This window comes from Aquarana catesbeiana, linkage group LG05 (assembly GCF_042186555.1).
Source record: "Aquarana catesbeiana isolate 2022-GZ linkage group LG05, ASM4218655v1, whole genome shotgun sequence".
Classification (NCBI taxonomy): domain Eukaryota; kingdom Metazoa; phylum Chordata; class Amphibia; order Anura; family Ranidae; genus Aquarana; species Aquarana catesbeiana.
The window spans coordinates 640,948,522-640,972,511 of NC_133328.1; the positions used below are offsets into that span (position 1 = coordinate 640,948,522).

At 45.8% G+C, this 23,990-nt stretch overlaps 1 protein-coding gene across 1 annotated transcript in view; it reads right to left on the bottom strand.

The window, feature by feature from the left end:
* The window catches only part of ALS2CL (ALS2 C-terminal like), a gene marked incomplete at its 3' end in the record, with an annotated part of 172,768 nt that overhangs the window by 70,144 nt on the left and 78,634 nt on the right, over positions 1-23,990 (bottom strand). Inside the window, 3 exon segments of the mRNA XM_073632440.1 lie at positions 4,007-4,199; positions 6,264-6,372; positions 11,280-11,431. Of these exon segments, the coding sequence (XP_073488541.1) occupies positions 4,007-4,199; positions 6,264-6,372; positions 11,280-11,381 (404 nt within the window).

The window sequence follows — 23,990 nt, forward strand, 5'->3', positions numbered from 1 at the left end:
ATCACATCAGAGCCCCCCTGCACATCAGAGGTCCCTGTTCACATAAGAGGTCCTGCATGACATTAGAGGTCTCCAATCACTCCCAAGGTCCCCCCCCCCCATCACATTAGAGGTTCCTAATCATTCCAGAGGTTACCCCATCACATCACACTAGAGTCTCCCCATCACACCAGACTCCTCCCATCTTCACAGAGCTCCGCCCATCACACACACAATATGTTATGTTTCCATTGCCATGCACCGCTGATCATGCGTTGCTGTGTGTTATGGCAATACAAAAAAAAAACAGATTTTACCACAATGCAAAGGTGTGAACTAAAAGTATAAAACATATTAAATGGCTAAGGGGGAAACAAAAAAATAGTTATTAAAGCTGATTTGTATTCATTTGGGGCTCATTCGCATTCTACTTCGCAGCACAATGCATGTTTCAATGCCTGATACAGCAACACAGAGTGCTGCAGTGATAATCATTATTTAATGGCACCCCAACACATTTGCTACAATATTGGGCAAACACGCACTGTGGTCCTCTGTGCTGGAAAAAAGGATCTTTTTTGCTCCAACTGACAATACAGCGGGTAAAAAAAATATGGAACACGTCACCATTTTTCTAGGTAAATATATTTCAAAAGGTGCTATTGAAATGAAATGGTCACCACATGTCGGTAACAACCCGTACAATCCATACATACAAAGACACCACAACAAATACATTCAGAAATGAAGTTCTGTGTAATAAAATGGAAGGACACCGGGAAGAAGTATTGAACACACGAAGAAAGGGAGGTGCAAAAAGACACGGAAAGCCAAGACACCAGCTGAAATCTATCAATAATTAGAAAGCAATCCCGGCCCTTGTCAGTGCAAATTAATATCAGCTGGTCTCTACGGATGGTCTATAAAAAAGGTGTCTCATTACCAAGGTGTCACACAAGAAACATCTCATGATGGGTAAAAGCAAAAAGATCTCTCAAGGCCTTCACAACCTTATTGTTGAAAAACATACCAATGGCATTTGGTTACAGAAGGATTTCTAAGCCTCTGAATGTACCAGTGAGCACTGTTGGGGCCATAATCCGGAAGTGGAAAGAACATAATTTCATCATAAACCGGCCACGACCAGGTGCTCCTCGCAAGATTTCTGACAGAGGAGTGAAAAGAATGATCAGAAGAGTTGTCCAAGAGCCAAGGACCACTTCTTCAGAAAGACCTGGAATTAGCAGATACACTAAGTAATGCACTCACCCGCCATGGCCTGTATGCACGCTCACCACGCAAGACTCCATTACTGGAGAAAAAGCATGCTGAAACTCGTTATACCACTTAAGGGCCAGAAGAATTTGCCCCCTTAATGACCAGGCCATTTTTTTGCGATATGGCACTGCATCGCTTTAAGTGACAATTGCGCGGTCGTGCGACGCTGTACCCAAACAAAATTGACATCCTTTTTTTTCCCACAAATAGAGCTTTCATTTGGTGGTATTTGATCACCTCTGCGGTTTTTAATCTTTGCTTTAATAAGTATCCAAATAAAAATATAAAAAAAAAAAAAAAATGTATTTAACAGTTTAGGCTGATATATATTCGTCTACATATTTTTGGTAAAAAAAAAAAAAAAAAAATCGCAATCCGGAATAGGCGTATATTGATTGGTTTGCGCAAAAGCTATTGCATCTACATATTATGGGATAGATTTAGGGACTTTTAGTTATTTTTTTAATTGTTTTTACTGGCAATGGCGGCGATCTGCGATTTTTAGCGGGACTGCGACATTGCGGAGGACAAATCTGACCCCAAATGACACTTTTTTGGGGACCAGTGACATTATTACATTGATCAGTGCTATAAAAATGCACTGATCAATGTAAAAATGATACTGACAGGGAAGGGTTTAACACTCGGGGGGCGATCAAGGGGTTAAGTGTGTTCCCTCAGTGTGTTGCCAGGGACATGGCAGAGATCACTGGGAACAAAAGATCTGACATGTCCCCTGTCAGAATGGGGATCTGCCTTGTTTACAAAGGCAGTTTCCCGTTCTGCCTCTGTAATAGGCGATTGTGGGTCGCCGGCGGACATCTAATCAACTACGGCGATTCGTGCAGGACAGCCGACCTGTCGCCGTATAGTGACGGCAGCTGGTCGGTATGGTGAAGATTTCGCTATACATAATCAATCTCACCTGCGCTAATACGCCCCCTTTCAGTATAATGCATCTGGGATTTTAATCCATGTCTCCCACATTTCTCCAACATGAACCGACATGACCACAGCTTATGTCCTCATCTCAGCACGACTGCCTGCCGAGCAGTGCACTGGCACTTTTATTCAAAGACAACAAAAGCAATCACAAACAGGAAGTCCTGGCTCCAACAGCCAATCGCTTCCTCCATTGGAAATGACAACACAGGATATGACAACACAGGATATGACAACACAGGATATGACAATACATGATATGACAACACAGGATATGACAACACAGGATATGAGTTTATACAACAACCAATGACTACAATTCCTGCTGGTGGGAGCTTATCTGCAGGTATAAGCCATGGCACCCCAAATATGTTGATCAGGCATACAGGGGTGACATGAGCGCACATCCGCTAAACCGATAATGTCATTGCAGAGCAAACACATCCCCCCCAGACAAACGTCTGTGCATCGCACAGGGACCCTTTCACCCTGCAGACATATCCTCAATCCGCAAACACCTCTCTCCAATCCCAGGAAGTTTTCCACTACCTAACAGATCTCAACCAGCGTCATTCTGCCCCAGTCAGCTCTTTAGAGCGGGTTGCGGAAGAACTAACACTGGGAGACACTGTGACAATACATATTAAAATACTTCTTCATAAAATTTCCACAACAGTCGGCAACTAGTTAAAGTTCGCTGCACAACATTTAGACAAGCCTGTGAAATACGGGGAGAATATAGTCTGGTCAGATGAGACCAAAATTGAACTCTTTGAAGGCCATAATACACACCATGTTTGGAGGTCAAATGGCACATCACTTCAAAAACACTCCATGCCAACAGTGAGGTTTGGAGGTGGGAACATCATGGTGGGGGCGGGGCTGTTTTTCAGCATACGGTACTGGCAAACTTCATATCATTGAAGGAAGGATGAATGGAAAAATGTACCGAGACATTCTTGATAAAAAATCTGCTGACATCTACCAGGATGATGAAGATGAAACGAGGGCGGACATTTCAGAAGGACAATGATCCCAAACACAAAGCCAAGGAAACTCTCCATTGGTTTCAAAGAAAGAAAATAAAGCTTCTAGAATGGCCCGGCCAATCACCTGACTTGAATCCAATAGAAATTCTATAGAAAGAACTAAAAGATCAGAGATCATAGAAGAGGTCCATGGAGCCTTCAAGATTTGAAGACTGTTTGTGTGGAAGAACGGGACAAAATCTCACCTAAGCAACGCATGCGACTCGTTTCTCCATACGGTCTTGGGGCCGTCATTACCAGAGGATTTTGTACCAAGTATTAAATACATTTCAGTTGGCGGGTTCAATACTTTTTCCCGGTGTCCTTCCATGTTATTACACAGAATTTAATTTCTGAACTTATTCGTTTTGGTGTCTTTGTATGTATGGATTGCATGGGTTGTTACCGACCATGTGGGGAAAATGTAATCTCAATAGCACCTTTACCAATATATTTACCTAGAAAAATGGTGACTTGTTCAATACTTATTTTACCTGCTGTATTTGCAAATAGAAGGGTAAGTCTTTGATTTGCACCAACCAAATACAGTATAATAATATTGTTACATTGTATATATGAATGAACCTGCAAACAGGAGCTCCTGATGTTTGACCGACAATGATCTACGAAGGAATTTCTCTTCAATTTGGGAAGATTCCGTCACATATTCTGTGGTGTCTTGGGACGAGGACCACAATAATGACCCAACGGAAGACCTAACTTCTCTCCACTCCACCCAAAACTAGAATTAGCAGAATTCATATACATGTAACACTCACTCGGTGTAGACCCGGATGAACTGGCTCTCCTCCGTCATGAGGTAGATGTTCTGGATATCCACCGCCAAGTGATCATAATTGTTTTTTAGTGTTTGGAAACATCCGGCCGTCAGGTCCCAGACCTTGTGAAATTTGTCATTCAAGACTTTCAGCACATTCGAGTAATCTTTACTGGGAAGATCATGATGTGTCTCTGGAAAAGACGAGGGAATGACAGTAATAAAGGGACATTCAAGAAGCCTTCATGATTATTGAAATAACAACATTTAAAAAACCCATCACCCAACAATTGTTAAAAAAAATTAAAATCAACTTTCACTGCAATATTGACCTTCAATCTCATGCTGTCCACCACAGAAAGTCCTCACCTCCAGCCAGGGGCTGATCTACTGTGAGGCAAACAAGGCGTTTTCCTTGGGTGGCATTTTTCAGGGGGGCAGCGCTAAAGGGACACTATGAGCAGGGCTGGTACAAACCATAGGCAGCTTAAGCAGTGGCCTGACGGCGCCAGGAGGGTGGTAAAGGCAGTGGTTTTCATGGGGAAATCCTGCCTGGTGGCTGCCCTGTCAAAATGAAGTGTTCTTACAGGTCCCACATCAAAGCAGGCTTGGAGTGCCAGGACTGAGATATGCCCTGCCAATCCTCAGTCCCCTACAGAGGGCACTACAAGTCCCAGCATAGCGGGCTGCCATTGCTCAGTCCCCTACAGAAGGCACTACAAGCCCCAGCATACTGGGCTGCCATTCCTCAGTCCCCTACAGAAGGCACTACAAGCCCCAGCATACTGGGCTGCCATTCCTCAGTCCCCTACAGAAGGCACTACAAGTCCCAGCATAGTGGGCTGCCATTCCTCAGTCCCCTACAGAAGGCACTACAAGTCCCAGCATAGCGAGCTGCCATTCCTCAGTCTCCTACAGTGGGCACTACAAGTCCCAGCATAGTGGGCTGCCATTCCTCAGTCCCCTACAGTGGGCACTACAAGTCCCAGCATAGTGGGCTGCCGTTCCTCAGTCCCCTACAGAGAACACTACAAGTCCCAGCATAGTGAGCTGCCATTCCTCAGTCCCCTACAGTGGACACTACAAGTCCCAGCATAGTGGGCTGCCGTTCCTCAGTCCCCTACAGAGAGCACTACAAGTCCCAGCATAGCGAGCTGCCATTCCTCAGTTCCCTACAGAGAGCACTACAAGTCCCAGCATAGCGAGCTGCCATTCCTCAGTTCCCTACAGAGAGCACTACAAGTCCCAACATAGCGGGCTGCCATTCCTCAGTCCCCTACAGAAGGCACTACAAGCCCCAGCATAGTGGGCTGCCATTCCTCAGTCTCCTACAGTGGGCACTACAAGTCCCAGCATAGTGGGCTGCCATTCCTCAGTCCCCTACAGTGGGCACTACAAGTCCCAGCATAGTGGGCTGCCGTTCCTCAGTCCCCTACAGTGGGCACTACAAGTCCCAGCATAGTGGGCTGCCATTCCTCAGTCCCCTACAGAAGGCACTACAAGTTCCAGCATAGTGGGCTGCCATTCCTCAGTCCCCTACAGAGAGCACTACAAGTCCCAGCATAGTGAGCTGCCATTCCCAGTCCCCTACAGAGGGCACTACAAGTCCCAGCATAGTGGGCTGCCGTTCCTCAGTCCCCTACAGAGGGCACTACAAGTCCCAGCATAGTGGGCTGTCATTCCTCAGTCCCCTACAGAAGGCACTACAAGTCCCAGCATAGCGGGCTGCCATTTCTCAGTTCCCTACAGTGGGCACTACAAGTCCCAGCATAGCGGGCTGCCGTTCCTCAGTCCCCTACAGTGGGCACTACAAGTCCCAGCATCCAGCATAGTGGGCTGCCTCAGTGAGGAATGACAGCCTGCTATGCTGGGACTTGCAGTGCCCTTTGTGGGGGACTGAGGTATGGCAGCCTGTAATGCTGGGACTTGTAGTGCCCTACACTGCGGGGGACTGAGGAATGGCAGTGTAAGGGAGAACTCTGGGAACCCTGATTTAAGGGGGATCTTACAGAGGAAGGGGTGGATCTGAAAAAGGAAGGGGGCGAAACAAATTTAGATTGGGGGGGTACCCAATTTTAGTCTAGGGCAGCACAAAACAAAAAAACACCATTGGCTGCCCTGCATGCACCCTTTTGAACATTCAGCTGTCTATGTGGGAAAAAAATAAAAAATTCGTCTGCAGATCCATCTAATTCTGCTCAGCACTGCTCCAGTACAACAGTGAATCTCTATGAGATTCCTCCAGATGGGGCTCTTACCTGTTGACTGCAGTAAAATGTTCAGGACCAGAGTGTTCACCTGAGACAAGGTGGACAGGAAGTTTTGCTCAGTTCTCAGCAGGGACTCGGCGCTCGTCAGGCAAATATTCTGTAAATCCAGAGACAATCGAATCAGAGGAGACACACCAAGGATCGTTTTACCAAAAACAGAGAAATTCACTTTTATTTCTAATGAAGTTGATCTAACAAATAAATCGCTACAGAAGTCATTTAAAATGATCACAAATAAGCTGCTGACATTCCAGATCTTCTCAAAAATGATCAAAAAATATTCAAAGCCCGTGAATGGGCGGTGTCAGTAGAGCAGTGGATGGTGTCAGTAGGGCAGTGGATGGTGTCAGTAGGGCAGTGGATGGTGTCAGTAGGGCAGAGGACGGTGTCAGTAGGGCAGTGGATGGTGTCAGTAGGGCAGTGGATGGTGTCAGTAGGGCAGTGGACGGTGTCAGTAGAGCAGTGGACGGTGTCAGTAGAGCAGTGGACGGTGTCAGTAGAGCAGAGGACGGTGTCAGTAGGGCAGTGGATGGTGTCAGTAGGGCAGTGGATGGTGTCAGTAGGGCAGTGGACGGTGTCAGTAGAGCAGTGGACGGTGTCAGTAGAGCAGTGGATGGTGTCAGTAGGGCAGTGGATGGTGTCAGTAGGGCAGTGGACGGTGTCAGTAGAGCAGTGGACGGTGTCAGTAGAGCAGTGGATGGTGTCAGTAGGGCAGTGGACGGTGTCAGTAGAGCAGTGGACGGTGTCAGTAGAGCAGAGGACGGTGTCAGTAGAGCAGTGGATGGTGTCAGTAGGGCAGTGGATGGTGTCAGTAGGGCAGTGGATGGTGTCAGTAGGGCAGTGGACGGTGTCAGTAGAGCAGTGGACGGTGTCAGTAGAGCAGAGGACGGTGTCAGTAGGGCAGTGGATGGTGTCAGTAGGGCAGTGGATGGTGTCAGTAGGGCAGTGGACGGTGTCAGTAGGGCACTGGATGGTGTCAGTAGGGCAGAGGACGATGTCAGTAGGGCAGTGGACGGTGTCAGTAGAGCAGTGGACGGTGTCAGTAGAGCAGTGGACGGTGTCAGTAGAGCAGAGGACGGTGTCAGTAGAGCAGAGGACGGTGTCAGTAGGGCAGTGGACGATGTCAGTAGAGCAGTGGACGGTGTCAGTAGAGCAGAGGACGGTGTCAGTAAGGCAGTGGATGGTGTCAGTAGGGCAGAGGACGATGTCAGTAGGGCAGTGGACGGTGTCAGTAAAGCAGTGGACGGTGTCAGTAGGGCAGTGGACGGTGTCAGTAGGGCAGAGGACGGTGTCAGTAGGGGAGTGGACGGTGTCAGTAGAGCAGTGGACGGTGTCAGTAGGGCAGTGGACGGTGTCAGTAGAGCAGAGGACGGTGTCAGTAGAGCAGTGGATGGTGTCAGTAGGGCAGTGGACGGTGTCAGTAGAGCAGTGGATGGTGTCAGTAGAGCAGTGGATGGTGTCAGTAGGGCAGAGGACGGTGTCAGTAGAGCAGAGGACGGTGTCAGTAGGGCAGTGGACGGTGTCAGTGGGGCAGTGGACGGTGTCAGTAGAGCAGTGGACGGTGTCAGTGGGGCAGTGGACGGTGTCAGTAGAGGAGAGGACGGTGTCAGTAGGGCAGTGGATGGTGTCAGTAGAGCAGTGAACGGTGTCAGTAGAGCAGTGGACGGTGTCAGTAGAGCAGTGGATGGTGTCAGTAGAGCAGTGGACGGTGTCAATAGGGCAGTGGACGGTGTCGGTAGAGCAGTGGACGGTGTCGGTAGAGCAGTGGACGGTGTCAGTAGAGCAGTGGTCGGTGTCAGTAGAGCAGTGGATGGTGTCAGTAGAGCAGTGGACGGTGTCAGTAGGGCAGTGGACGGTGTCAGTAGGGCAGTGGACGGTGTCAGTAGGGCAGTGGATGGTGTCAGTAGAGCAGTGGACAGTGTCAGTAGGGCAGTGGACGATGTCATTAGAGCAGTGGACGGTGTCAGTAGAGCAGTGGACGGTGTCAGTAGAGCAGTGGACGGTGTCAGTAGAGCAGTGGACGGTGTCAGTAGAGCAGTGGACGATGTCATTAGAGCAGTGGACGGTGTCAGTAGGGCAGTGGACGGTGTCATTAGAGCAGTGGACGGTGTCAGTAGGGCAGTGGATGGTGTCAGTAGAGCAGGACGGTGTCAGTAGAGCAGTGGACGGTGTCAGTAGAGCAGTGGACAGTGTCAGTAGGGCAGTGGACGGTGTCAGTAGAGCAGTGGACGGTGTCAGTAGGGCAGTGGATGGTGTCAGTAGAGCAGTGGACGGTGTCAGTAGGGCAGTGGACGGTGTCAGTAGAGCGGTGGACGGTGTCAGTAGAGCAGTGGACGGGACGGTGTCAGTAGAGCAGTGGACGGTGTCAGTAGAGCAGAGGACGGTGTCAGTAGGGCAAAGGACGATGTCAGTAGAGCAGTGGACGGTGTCAGTAAAGCAGTGGATGGTGTCAGTAGAGCAGAGGACGGTGTCAGTAGAGCAGTGGATGTTGTCAGTAGAGCAGTGGACGGTGCCAGTAGAGTGGATGGTGTCAGTAGAGCAGTGGACGGTGTCAGTAGAGTGGATGGTGTCAGTAGAGCAGTGGATGGTGTCAGTAGAGCAGTGGACGGTGTCAGTAGAGCAGTGGATGGTGTCAGTAGAGCAGTGGACGGTGTCAGTAGAGCAGTGGACGGTGTCAGTAGAGCAGTGGACAGTGTCAGTAGGGCAGTGGACGGTGTCAGTAGAGCAGTGGACGGTGTCAGTAGAGCAGTGGACGGTGTCTGTAGAGCAGTGGACGGTGTCAGTAGGGCAGTGGATGGCGTCAGTAGGGCAGTGGATGGTGTCAGTAGGGCAGAGGACGGTGTCAGTAGAACAGTGGATGGTGTCAGTAGAGCAGTGGATGGTGTCAGTAGAGCAGTGGATGGTGTCAGTAGGGCAGTGGATGGTGTCAGTAGGGCAGAGGACGGTGTCAGTAGAACAGTGGATGGTGTCAGTAGAGCAGTGGATGGTGTCAGTAGAGCAGTGGACGGTGTCAGTAGAGCAGTGGACGGTGTCAGTAGAGTGGATGGTGTCACTAGAGCAGTGGATGGTGTCAGTAGAGCAGTGGACGGTGTCAGTAGAGCAGTGGACGGTGTCAGTAGAGCAGTGGATGGTGTCAGTAGAGCAATGGATGATGCCTTCAGTAAATCAACTCCTCCGTCTCTAGTATTTACAGGGCAGATGCAGATGAGGTTCTGTAGAGTAAATAGCTGATATGTATAAAGAAAAAAACTGTGCTGACGTTCCCTAAAATGACAAAGTAATAAAAAGCAGTTGGACACAATACCCCCCTAAGGCCCCATTGACACCTCAGCGTTTTGTGGATTGAAGCTCCAAAACGCTGGAGGGGGAAAAAAAATCAAATATTCTCTATGGAGACGGTTCACATCTCCACTTCCCCCTTAAGGAGCTTAAAGTTAAGTGTTCATTATTTATTTATTGTTACTTAGTATTAATTTATAGAATTTCATTTATGATTTTTACTTGTGTATTTATTTCAAATGTATTTATTCATTTATTATTATTATTATTATTATTATTATTACTATTTATTCTGTAATTTTGCTATGTGTTATGAATTTATAAATATGTATACATTTTTCTTGTTTACTTATATATCTTTTTTGGTTACCTATAGTGATACTGAACATAAAGTCTTGTGGAAACTCCTGAGGAAGCCATGATTTTGGCGAAACACGTAGAGTCGAAAAACTTTTGTACCACGACCGTATGAATTATTCATGTTGGTTTTAACATTTACAATTTTAATGATGTTTATAAAATAAAATTTATAAATCTGATTTTCTGTTTTTAAATTGATTAATATGCACCTTTAAACTCTTATGCCCCCTACACACGGTCGGCTTGTTGTCGGAAATTCCGTGTAGTAGGCTCCATCGGACATTTTCCATCGGAGTTTCCGTCACAAAATTTGAGATCTGGATCTCAAATTTTCCGACAACAAAATCCGTTGTTGTAAATTCCGATCGTGTGTACACAATTCCGACGCACAAAGTGCCACGCATGCTCGGAATCAAGCAGAAGAGCCGCACTGGCTATTGAACTTCATTTTTCTCGGCTCGTCGTACGCGTTGTACGTCACCGCGTTCTTGACGTACAGCGACGAATTTCCAACAACATTTGTGTGACCGTGTGTATGCAAGTCAAGTTTGAGCCAACATCTGTTGGAAAAAAATCCATGGATTTTGTTGTCAGAATGGCCGATCGTGTGTACGGGGCATCATTTTCTACCTTTCTCTTCAAAATTTAGTTACCGGTATTTATTATTATTTTATTTATTTAAGGGGTTAAAGTTAAGGGTTAATTATTTATTTATTGTTACTTAGTATTCAATTATTGAATTCATTTATTTTTTCATTTTTGATTTTTATTTGTGTATTTATTTTACATTTATTAATTTATTATTATTATTATAATAATAAGTAGTAGCAATAGTAGTAGTAGTAGAAGTAATAGTAGTATTTACACCCTAACCCTAACAAAAAAAATTAAAATAATAAATAACCCTAACCCCAACTCCTACTCCTAACCTTAACCTAACCTTAACGCTAACCCTTTACCCTAACGGAAAAAAAAAATATAATAAATGAATAATAATAATAAAAAATAAATAAAAGCTAAAAAAGCTGAAATACCTAGCAACAAATGATGCAACAGATAATAGTTTTCTCTATTGGCTAATAAAAAAAATGCCAAAGCTCATAAAAATGCTGTATAAAAAACGCGCAAGTCGCACATAAAAAGATGCGGAAAAAATGCAGGAAAAACGCTGAAAGACGCTACGCTCAGGTGTGAATGCAATACATGGTATACTTGTTATGAAAAAACAACGATGCAGCGCTCCACTGTTGTTTTCCCAACGTAAATAGCTGATGTGGAGGGTTTTTTTTTTCTCAACTGAATTTTTTTTTTTTAGTGATTTCTATAGCACACTATTTGGTGAGACTAGAGATCTGAGAACAATACCTTAATGACAGATCCGTCCACTGACCGCTTGGCGTTGCTCGAGGCAGGAGCGGATCGCCGGGCTGCTCGGCGTGCAACGGAGACTCCATTGAACTTGGACATCACTGGTCTTGTAGAACCCCCAACATTCACACGGGTTGTCTATTCTTCAGCTGGAGAAAAAAAAAAAAAAAAAACATGATTATGAAAATATGTGTCTATGGACAGCTTTGATCGCAATCCAATAAACATTCCGTCCTTGTTTTTCACAGAATTCGAAGATAACGCTGGTTTCGGCGAGTGAACGTTCTGCGAATTGTAACATTGACGTTAACCTCATATCAGCTTTGATGTCATTTCAAAAAATCATTTTCAATCTTTATTTTTTTTTAAACCTGAAGATTTGATTAAAATAATCCCTGGCGATCCTGCCATGGAGGTCCCTTGTTCAGGTGCTTCCATGCTTACCATTACCAATGGTTTCCTGGCGATCCTGCCATGGAGGTCCCTTGTTCAGGTGCTTCCATGCTTACCATTACCAATGGTTCCGTGGTGATCCTGCCATGGAGGTCCCTTGTTCAGGTGCTTCCATGCTTACCATTACCAATGGTTCCCTGGTGATCCTGCCATGGAGGTCCCTTGTGCAGGTGCTTCCATGCTTACCATTACCAATGGTTCCCTGGTGATCCTGCCATGGAGGTCCCTTGTTCAGGTGCTTCCATGCTTACCATTACCAATGGTTCCGTGGTGATCCTGCCATGGAGGTCCCTTGTTCAGGTGCTTCCATGCTTACATTACCAATGGTTCCCTGGTGATCCTGCCATGGAGGTCCCTTGTTCAGGTGCTTCCATGCTTACCATTACCAATGGTTCCCTGGTGATCCTGCCATGGAGGTCCCTTGTTCAGGTGCTTCCATGCTTTCCATTACCAATGGTTCCCTGGTAATCCTGCCATGGAGGTCCCTTGTTCAGGTGCTTCCATGCTTACCAACAATGGTCATGGATCCTGGGTCACGGTTGACCCTGCCTTTGATCCACATTTTGTCCACCCATCTTCCCATGTGGGTGCGCCCCAAATAATGACCATTTCATGTTTTGGTGCCACCCAAACCCCCAACCTCTAAGTATGCGAGGACTGCCCGTCATACCTAGTTTATCAACCATCCATTGTATCACGAGTACCACCCAACCAACCACTCCTGATGGACCTCATCCTCACAATTAATGCCTTTTGGAGTCACTGTGTACGTGCGGCTTTGAATGCGGTGCGGGAAACGTGCACAGAGCGCAGGTTTCCTGCACCACTTCCTGGTATAAATACAGCATTTATAAGGTTAGCAACAATATATTAGTATTAGAACTTGGAGATTTTGATATACGCGCCACCTCCTTTAAATATGACAAGAAATACCAAAAGAGCAAAAAAATTGAGTTTTAAGGTGCAGAAAAATCAACCAACGTTAAATTAACCAAAAAATAGAAAATGTTATTATTACATAGATACTATAAAACTGCTTCAAACATTAGGGCAGAATCAGCCCTGTGGTCACAATACAATAGAACGGTTGCCTCCACATGTTTCACCACAAACGTGGCTTCTTCTGGAGCTTTTGTAGGACCGTTTTAATACAAATCCACCTTTAACCCTTTCATGACTAAGCCTATTTTTGACATTTGGTGTTTACAAGTTAAAATCCGTATTTTTTTGCTAGAAAATGACTTAGAGCCCACAAACATTATATGTATTTTTTTTTAGCAGAGAATCTAGAGAATAAAATGGCGAATGTTGCAATATTTTATGTCACACGGTATTTGTGCAGCTGTGTTTTAAACGCAACTTTTTGGGAAAAGGGACACTTTCATGAATTTAAAAAAAAAAATGAAACAGTAAAGTTAGCCCAATTTTTTTTGTATAATGTGAAAGATGATGTTACGCCGAGTAAATAGATACCAAACATGTCACGCTTTATAATTGCACGCACTCGTGGAATGGCGACAAACTACGGTAACTAAAAATCTTCATAGGCGACACTTTAAATTTTTTTTTACAGTTACCAGATTAGAGTTACAGAGGAGGCCTAGTGCTAGAATTATTGCTCTCGCTCTGACGATCGCGGTGATACCTCACATGTGTGATTTGAACACCGTTTACATATGCGCGCGCGACTTCCGCATGCGTTTTCTTTGCTACGTGAGCTCGCGGGGACGGGGGCGCTTTAAAAAATGTTTATTTTTTTTTCTTATTTATTTTTATATTAATAAATTGTGTTTTAAAAAAAAAAAATTGATCACTTTTATTGCTGTCACAAGGAATGTAAACATCCCTTGTGACAGGAATAGGTGGTGACAGGTACTCTTTATGGAGGGATCGGGAGGTCTAAAAGACCCCCCGATCCCTCCTTTGCACTTCACAGTATTCAGATCGCCGTTTTCGGCGATTCTGAATACTGTATATTTTTTTAAAACCGGCGCCATTGGCAGCCGAGTAAACGGGAAGTGACATCATGACACGCCGTTTCCGGCTCCGTTCCGGTCTGTCCCTAGCCGCCGGAGGTGGCTGATTTCGATCGGGTCTCCCACTGGAACGGTAAGACACCTATTAACCTGAGGAGATTGGTTTGTACATGTATCATTTACAACAACAGGAAGTATGCAATTTAATGACGAGTGTCACCTGCCATATAATTGGGTGGGGGCTTTATAAGGAGATCTATGCTACTCTGTGTGTGTAATGATTAAGCGCACTTGGAGTGTGTGAAATACATCTACCATCTTTCCGTCTTTTGTCAACACTTGAGATGTTCTGAATGAACAAGAATTTTGATCCAGTGCGGAGTGCGGCCATTTCTTCCTTTATTGACGCATGCTCCTTACAGTGAAAAAACGTAAGCATAATGCCCCACTTATGCCGCGTACACACGATCGGATTTTCCAACAACAAATGTTGGATGTGGACTTGTTGGCGGAAAGTCCGACCGTGTGTACGCCCCATCGGACATTTGTTGGCGGACTTTCCGCCAACAAATGTTGGCTAGCGGGTTCTCAAATTTTCCGCAAACAAAATTTTCCGATCGCGTGTACGCAAGTCCGTCGGACAAAAGTCCACGCATGCTCGGAACCAAGCACGAGCCGGAGGCGCTCAGTCTTGTAAAACTAGCGTTCGTAATGGAGAGATCACATACGTCTTGTACGTCGCTACGTTCGTAATTTGTTGGCCGACATTTGTGTGACCGTGTGTATGCAAGACAAGTTGGAGCCAACACCCTTCGAACAAAAATCCACGGTTTTGTTGTCGGAAAGTCCGATCGTGTGTACGGGGCATTACAGTAGTGGACAGAATGCCACCCTTAAGCCTCGTACACACGATCGGACTTCAAACCAACTTTTCCGTGGATTTCTGTCCAAAGGGCGTTGGCCGTGAACTTGGTATGCATACACACGGCAGGACTTTTTTTAGGCCAACTTTCACCAAATCACGTGGTTTTTCAGCTCTTTACCACCACCCTTTGGTCAACTTTTGTTGTCTGATCTTTTGCATTGGTTCTGAGCATGTGTGTTTGTACTTTGGACTTAAGTCCGATGGACTTGTGTACACACGATAGGATTTTGCACCATCGGACTTTTGTTGCCAGAAAGTTTGTCAGCAAACACTTGAAAACAGAAAAAGTTTGTCCTTAAGGCCCATACACACGATCGGACTTTTTGACAACAAACATGCAAATTACCTGTTTTAAGGCAACATCCGACCGCGTGTACGCCCCATCGGACAAACTTTTTCGGTTGAAATCAGGCAAATGTTGGCTGTGCAAACAGACAAACTTGGCGGCAACAAAAGTCCTAGGTCGGCTAGTCCGATCGTGTGTACACAAAACCATCGGACTTTAGTCCAAAGTACAAACACGCATGCTCAGAACCAATGCAAAAGATCAGACAACAATAGGGAAGTTGACCAAAGGGTGGCGGTAAAGAGCTGATTTAGTGAAAGCTGGCTGAAAAAGTCCTGCCGTGTGTATGCATACCAAGTTCACGGCCAACGCCCTTTGGACAGAAATCCTCGGAAAAGTATGTTTGAAGTCTGATCGTGTGTACGAGGCTTTAGGCCGTGTACACACAATCGGACTTTACGGCAGACTTTGTCCGGCGGACTTTTCGACGGACTTTACAATGGACTTTCTGAATGAACGGACTTGCGTACACACAATCAACCAAAGTCCGATGGATGCGTACGTGATGACGTACGACCGGACTAAAACAAGGAAGTTCATAGCCAGTAGCCAATAGCTGCCCTAGCGTCGGTTTTTGTCTAGCATACAGACGAGCGGACTTTTCGACCGGACTCGAGTCCGTCGGACAGATTTGAAACGTGTTTCAGATCTAAGTCCCTCAAACTTTTGAGAAAACAAAGTCCGCTGGAGCCCTCACACCCGGCGCAGTTTCATATAAAGTCCCAATTTCCCTCCCCCTTTGTTGGAGCCCTCACACGATCGAATTGTCCGACGAAATCCAGTACGCCGGACCAAGTATGCCGTAAAGTCCGATCGTGTGTACGCGGCATTAGAGACAGCTAGAAAGATCTCCGATGGCATGAAGCTGGTTCTGACAATTGTTGTTGGTCCTGGAACCATGAAAGCACCAGATGGGAGATCCATTAGCCACAGTTCTAGGATCTCTGGAGGAACCCTGGTTGATAATAACTGAAGTAGTAGGTGGGTACGTGGTGTGAAGGAGAGGGCTTGGTCAGTCAGCCTACTAATATTGTTCTTGGTTTCCTTCCTATAAGAGGTGATCGAGGGGCCACCAAATATGAAGAATTGAGCCTAAGGTGTCATATAAGTCAGAGTTTCTCAGGAACTTTTCTTGGGGTTCTATACCATCCTGATTGTGGAGCATAGTAGAGTACATTTTTTTTTTTCCATTTGTAGTTGTCCGGAGAAATGTGCAAGTCTTCTTTCCACAGTTTTTTTTAAATAAGGTGGGTTGTCAGGTATCTTTCTAGTGAGAAGCGTGCATAGGACTGAGACGGTGTGTCATATTAGGGAACCTGTGGTGCATATGGTTCCCAGTGGCAGTACAAGTCTTGAGGAAGTGATGTTTTTGTTTTTGGGTTATGACATAGTTCCTGAGCTGACCACAAAAAAAGGTAGGGCGTCAGGACAGGGTGGTAAAAGTCAGTTCTGTCTCAGAACTTCCATTTTTGTGATAGTCTTTCACTTTAGGTATGCAATGCATATTTACAATGCGGTACATGGTGCACATCTGTGAGGAGGTGCATTGTGCTACCCTGTTTCCCCGAAAATAAGACCTAGCGTGATTGTCGGTGATGGCTGCAATATAAGCCTTACCCCCCAAATAAGCCCTAGTTAAAGTCCTGGTAGGGCTTATTTTCGGGGAAACGGGGTAGGGCTTATTTGGGGGGTAGGGCTTATATTGCAGCCATCACTGACAGTCACGCTAGGTCTTATTTTCGGGGAAACAGGGTATGATGGCTAGGTATGGGGGGGGGGGGGGCATACAAACTGAATGGCACTGTAAAATTCATGCATTGTGAATGGGCCTCAAAAAATGTGCATTCCTAAATCACAATCACATTAAAGTGTCACTAAAAACCACATCATGAAAAAAAAGTATCAATAAAGTATGTATTTCATGCTGTTCATACTCACTCAGTCACTATGGGATTCGTTTTCTGCATTCTGCAAAAAAAACCTGGTTGATCCTGCTGATCTTTGTCTTTCCCCTTTTGATCATGACCCCAATGCAGTTGGGGATTTTGCAGAGCGATGTTGTCAGCTTTGCACATGCTCGGTTTTCAGCGAGTTCTGGGCATTTCCTCCCTATTACATCTGAGCAGCCCATGTGACTATAGAGTCACACATGTGGACGTAAATACAGTGGTAGAGGACAGCCCACTCCCTCCTCCCTCCTCCTCCATGCCCACTAACCAGCTAAACACAATGGGGATGGGATATGACATGTAGATTGACGGAGGCTTCACCTCCCTGTTATTCTGAGACACAGACTGGAGGGGTGTGGCTGGCAGAAATCCACCCACACCATGTTATTTTCACAAAATAATAAAGATTTAATTTCAAATATATATTTGTATGACAATTTAAAACAGTTTATTTATATTCATTATTTCTTTTTACTCTGTATTCCAAAAACTGTTTTTTTTTTCTGTTTGTGTTTTTGAACATGTGACCAGCAGTAGAGGACTAGAAGCTCCTCCTGCTAATGTTTCCCTGCAGACAGGCTGGGAGAGAGCCGGGTCATGTGCTACCTGGATATTGAAAATGAAAAAAAGGTGCCATCATCCACATACAGAAATAGAAAGGACAATCTAAATGAAACAATGTGTGTTCAACCCCTTCAGATCCGCGCTATAGCCGAATGACGGCTACAGCGCGGACCTACTTTGCCGGGAGGCCGTCAATGGACGTCCTCCCCTTTGCACGCTCCCCGCACACCCCCTGCAGGGCGCTCGCTGTGATCGCCGAGTCAATGAGACTCGAGTGTTCACAGATCGGAGTAAGGGTCAATCCCGACCCCTTACCACGTGATCAGCTCTCAGCCAATGACAGCTGATCACGTGATGTATACAGAACATCGGTAATCGTTCTTTTTTTTCTTCTCACGATGACAGCGTGAGGAGAAAAACAAAGCAGATCACCGGCTTCTGTGCAAGGGACATCGGTCCCGAAGAGGAAGAGGCGAAGCCGCCTCATCTGTGCCAACCAGTACCGCCTGACAATGCCCACAGTGCCATGAATCAGTGCCCACCAGTGCATAACAGTGCCAGCAATCAGTGCCACCTATCAATGCCCACGAGTGCCACCTTTTAATGCCCACCAGTGGTGGCAATCAGTGCCTCATCAGTGCCACCTAGCAGTGCTGCCTATCAGTGTCACCTACCAATGCCGATCAGTGCCCATCACTGCCACCTATCAGTGCCCATCACCCTGCCACCCAGTGCCCATCACTGCCACCTATCAGTGCCACCTATTAATGCCCTTCAGTGTCACCTATTAATGCCCTTCAGTGCCACCCATCAGTGTCTACCAATGCCACCTATCAGTGCCGCCTATTATTGCCCATCAGTGCCGCCCTTTCAGTGCCCATCATTGCCACCCATCAGTGCCCATCACCCTACCACCCAGTGCCCATCACTGCCACCTATCAGTGCCACCTATTAATGCCCTTTAGTGCCACCCATCAGTGTCCACCAATGCCACCTATCAGCGCCCACCAGTGCTGCCTATTAGTGCCCATCCGTGCCCATCAATGCAGCCTATCGGTGCCCATCAATGCAGCCTATCAGTGCCCATCAGTGCAGCCTCATCAGCGTACATCAATGAAGGAGAAAAATTACCTGTTTGCAAAATTTATTAACAAAATATAAAACGGTTTTGTATTTTTTTTAAATAATTTTGGTCTTTTTTAATTTTTTTAACAAAAAATAAAAAATTCAGAGGTGATCAAATACCACCAAAAGAAAGCTCTATTTGTGGGGAAAAAAAAGCTAAAAATTTCATTTGGGTACAGTGTTCTATGACTGTGCAATTGTCCTTCAAAGAGTGACGGCGCTAAAAGCTGAACATTGGTGTTGGGCAGGAGGGGGGTCTAGGTGCCCAGTAAGTGGTTAATATCACTTTAATGGATTTATTTTTTTGGTCACAGAAGTCTTTTAGATAGTTGAGCCACCAAATTGAGCTTGTAAAAGCGGCATTTCCTACCATTGTAAAATTACAGGATATTACATGCAACATAAACCGGATAAAATCACAATGTTGGGAACATAAACTCTTTCAGCAATGCAAATTGTGAGGTCAGTTTCGTAATCGGCAAACAAAGCTTTTGTTTCTACATTTACAGTATCAGGGAATTGCCGTTCTTACTTATTTCATCACCCGTGCGATGTGCGGTACAGCACGGATAACTGCCACACCGAAGGGGCGAACGTTTGTAGCATAACTTACAGCTAACACTTATCTAAATGTGTAGCTTTAATCAAACCAAAGCCAAAAATGTAATATATTGCAGCTTCCTGGCCCTTTAGCGATCAGCGGAATGAACCTCGGCACCTTGAATTTAAAGTCCTGCGTGACACTTTCACTTGACTTAACTTTAATAACCTTTTGCGATAAATATCCTGGACGGCCGCACACCATAGAAGACATCTTTATTGATATGAAGAAATAAAATCCAAATGCAGTCACCTCATGTACAGGGAGGAACAGGAAAGATAGCTAACATGTTTCACGCCCCATCATGGCACTTATTCTTTCCTGTTCCTCCCTGTACATGAGGTGACTGCATTTGGATTTTATTTCTTCATATCAATAAAGATGTCTTCTATGGTGTGCGGCCGTCCAGGATATTTTTCTTTTTCCACAAGCTTGTGCAGAGCCAGCACCTGTGAGTTCCATTAGGGCGGGTGTCTTGATACGGATTTCAGAGATTGGAGCGGCAATCTTTTGCTTAACCTTTTGCGATAACCAGCAGTGAGCATAGCACAGAGGGGGTTAGTGGAGACACTTTATATTATATCCGTAACATCTAATCCCGGGGGGTTAATGAGTTACCAGATCAAAAACGAAGCCTTAGAAATCATATGGGAAAAAAAAAAATATGCACCAATACAAAACTCAGGGGAATGTTCACAAATGACAGGAGCCTGGTCAATAAAATGGAGGAACTGGAGCTGCTATTACACGAGGAGGATGTGGACTTCACGGGAGTAACAGAAACTTGGTTTGACAGCTCACATGACTGGCTGGAAAACATAGAGGGGTATTCCTTGTATCGGAGGGACAGGGAGGGTAGGAGAGGTGGAGGGATGTACAGTATATATATATCAGGAATGATTTATGGGTAGAAGAACAGAATGACATCAGTGATGGGGCAAGGGGGGAGGTGGAGTCCCTATAGGTGGAAGTAAGCTGGAAATTACAAGTGGGGGGATGTTATAGGCCCCAGGGCTGGTGCTACCACTAGGCAAACTAGGCAGCCGCCTAGGGCGCCCGGCCACTGGTGTTGCTACTCTCTTCTCTCTGCAGCAAGCAACTAAGTCTCAGCATCAGCAGGCAGCCGCCGCTCCATTCCCACATAGGGTCAGAGGCGCAGCAGCGGTGGAGGTCTGTCTGTGTCCTGACTCCCGAACGAATGGAAGCAAGCAAACATTCATTGATGAGCACTGGTAGGCTGCATTGATGGGCACTGGTAAGTTGCATTGATGAGCGCTGGTAGGCTGCATTGATGGGCGCTGGTAGACTGCATTGATGGGCACTGGCAGGCTGCATTGATAGGCGGTGGTAAGCTGCATTGATGGGTGCTGGTAGGCTGCATTGATGGGCGCTGGTGAGGCTGCATTGATGGGCACTGGTAGGCTGCATTGATAGGCGCTGGTAGGCTGCATTGATGGGCACTGGTAGGCTGCATTGATGGGCACTGGTAGGCTGCATTGATGGGCACTGGTAGGCTGCATTGATGAGTGCTGGTAGGCTGCGTTGACGGACGCTGGTAAGCTGCATTGATGGGCGCTGGTAGGCTGCATTGATGGGCGCTGGTAGACTGCATTGATGGGCGCTGGTAGGCTGCATTGATGGGCGCTGGTGAGGCTGCATTGATGGGCGCTGGTGAGGCTGCATTGATGGGCGCTGGTGAGGCTGCATTGATGAGCGCTGGTAAGCTGCATTGATGGGCACTGGTAAGCTGCATTGATGGGCACTGGTAAGCTGCATTGATGGGCACTGGTAAGCTGCATTGATGGGCACTGGTAGGCTGCATTGATGGGCACTGGTGGGGCTGAATATGAAGGGCGCTTCATTAAAAAGGTGGGTTATACATGGGCAGGGCAAAGGGGGTGGAGCCAAAGGGGGGAGGCGGCAAAATTAGGTTTCGCCTAGGGTGTCAAAAATCCTTGCACCAGCCCTGACAGGCCCCCTAACCTGAGGGAAGAGGTGGAGTTGGCTCTCCTTGCACAGTTTAGAAATAGTTTTCAACTATCCCGACATTGACTGGGCGGAGGGGACAGCCCCCTCATTAAAGGCCTGCCATTTCTTAAATGTTCTACAGGACAACTTCATGTCTCAATTTGTGGATTCCCCGACTAGGAGTAACGCATAGATCTTTTAATTACAAATGATACAGATCTGATTGCAGAACCTATTAACCTTCTACGAGGAAGTGGGCTCCCATCTGGACAAAGGTAGGCCGGTGGATGTGGTGTATCTGGATTTATGTGTAAAGGATGTGGTGTATCTGGATTTTGCAAAAGCATTTCATACAGTCCCCCACAAACGCTTAATATACAAGCTGAGGTCTGTAGGCATGGACCATAAGGTTTGTTCTTGGATAGGAAACTGGCTCTGGGGGCCTGTCCAAAGGAGGGTGATAAATAACATATACTCAGATTGGTCTAAGTGGGGTACCCCAGGACTCTGTCCTGGGACCAATTCTGTTTAACTTATTTATAAATGATATAGAGGATGGGATAAATAGCTCGATCTCAGTGTTTGCTGACAACACAAACATATGTAGGGCAATAGCAACACAGGTTATAGAAACCTTACAAGAAGACCTGAATAAATTAATGGAGTGGGCTACTGCATGGCAAATGAAGTTTAACATTAAAAAATGTAAGGTAATGCACTTGGGGGTAAAAATATAAACACAAGTTACTCATTAGGAGGCGAACCCCTAGGGGCTTCCAAGATGGAGAAGCATCTAGGGGTCCTAGTAGAAGACAGACTAAGCAATAGCATGCATTGTCAAGCTGCAGCTACCAAAGCCAACAGATTATTATCATGCATTAAAATAGGAATATACTCCAGAGATAAAACGATTATTCTGAAACTTTATAAAACTGGTTTGGCCACATCTGGAGTATTCCGTCCAGTTCTGGTCACCAATCCTCAGAAAGGATGTGTTGGAGCTGGAGAGTGTCCAGAGAAGGGTAACTAAATGAATATGGGGACTGGAGGACCTCAATTATGAGGAACGACTACAAGCGCCTGGTTTGTTCTCCTTGTAGAAGAGACGCTCGAGAGGCGATATGATAGCAATATACAAATATCTCAACGGTGATCCCAGTGTAAGTATGAAACTTTTCAGTCCCATGGAGTGTAGGAGGACGCGGGGCCACACAATGAGACTGGAAGAGAAGCAGTTTAACCTTAAGCTGCGTAGGGGTTTTTTTCACTGTCAGGGCAGTAAGGATATGGAACGCTCTTCCAAAATCGGTGGTGTCGGCAGGCAGTATAAATAGTTTTAAAAGACTCTAAGCAAAAACAATATACAGGGATATGGGAATTATTTTTTTCTACACACACGTGCACACACACACCTACTCAGGTTGAACTGGATGGACTGTTGTCTTTATTCAATCTTACCAACTATGTAACTTTACCACCACAACTACCATGACTGCTTGCCATCTTTGGTGAACTTCAGAATTTGAACTGTAATGTCCTTGTCTCCATGCCACCCTAGTATCCTGAGGCTGAGAGGTAGTGGAGCACCTCTACTCTTGTTGCTTTTTTTATCTTGACCTTCCTATGTTCTCCCTACCCGCTGGGATACCCTAGCACGAGACCTTCTGGGGTCCAAGCATACATTGCCTATTGAAGGACATCAAGCATGGCAACCTGTCTGGCCTAACCAGTACCCTGTGGCTGTAAAGTCTATACCTTGTAAAGGTCCTAAAGCAACAGACCCCATTGCAGCCCACCGTGCACAGGTCTGTCCTCAGGAGACATTCCCACCACCAGAGTAATGGAATGTCTACCCCATAGATGCCCTTGGCATTTACCTTACCAAATAAAACACAAAAGCATCAAGTAGCTGATTCAGCCTTCCAGGTTAAAGTGGCACATTCTTAAGTCACAAACTCTATAAAGGGCAAAGCAGTTCAGTCGGAGAGGAGAGACTTTCAAAATCCATCACCCTACGGCGATTTGCAAATATCTCCTAGACCGTGCAGGTCTGGGAGATATTTCAATCACCTACAGGTAAGCCTTAGTCTACGCTTACCTGTAGGTTAAAGTGGTTGTAAAGGGTTTACAACCACCTTAATACACAAGTCTGTATGTGTGTCTGCAAGCAAGTCTCAGCATAGCACTCATCAGCCACAGGACAATATTACTGCTGTGAATGTTCATACAAACAGCGTATACACTGCCTCTGTATTCATCAGCACATGGCTTTTTGTCTGTGTAATCTTATAAGAAAGTCAGAGTAAACCTTTCTTAAACTGCAGCGTAAGAAACCTGATCTCAGACACGGCAAACTTATACATTTCTCTGCTGCTGGAAAACTGTACTATAAACCCCCTCCTTGTTAACAAGATGTTTCAGGAAGACAATATGCAATCTGGGGATGCACAGCCAGGTTTAGTGCTCCTTCCAGATGAGGAATTAAACCCTGAATCAAACCAAAGGGAAAAACGCTTAACAAAACCAACCTGGAAAGTGCAAGAGGATCTTAAAGCTGACAAAGAAGAACTGCTGTTTAATATCAATGACTTATGGTCTAATAACGTTAAATCTATGTCTGCTCTCTCCCAACAATCTCATGAGCCATTACAACTAGAGGGCGCTATCAAGCAATTGAATGTTGCTTATGAGAGTTATGATCTCTTAAAGCGGTACAACACTCAAGGGTCATTGGAAGAATTAAAGGGATTTGAGGAGCTCAATCTTGAAAGAGACAATTTAATGGTGCAAACAAAGGCAGA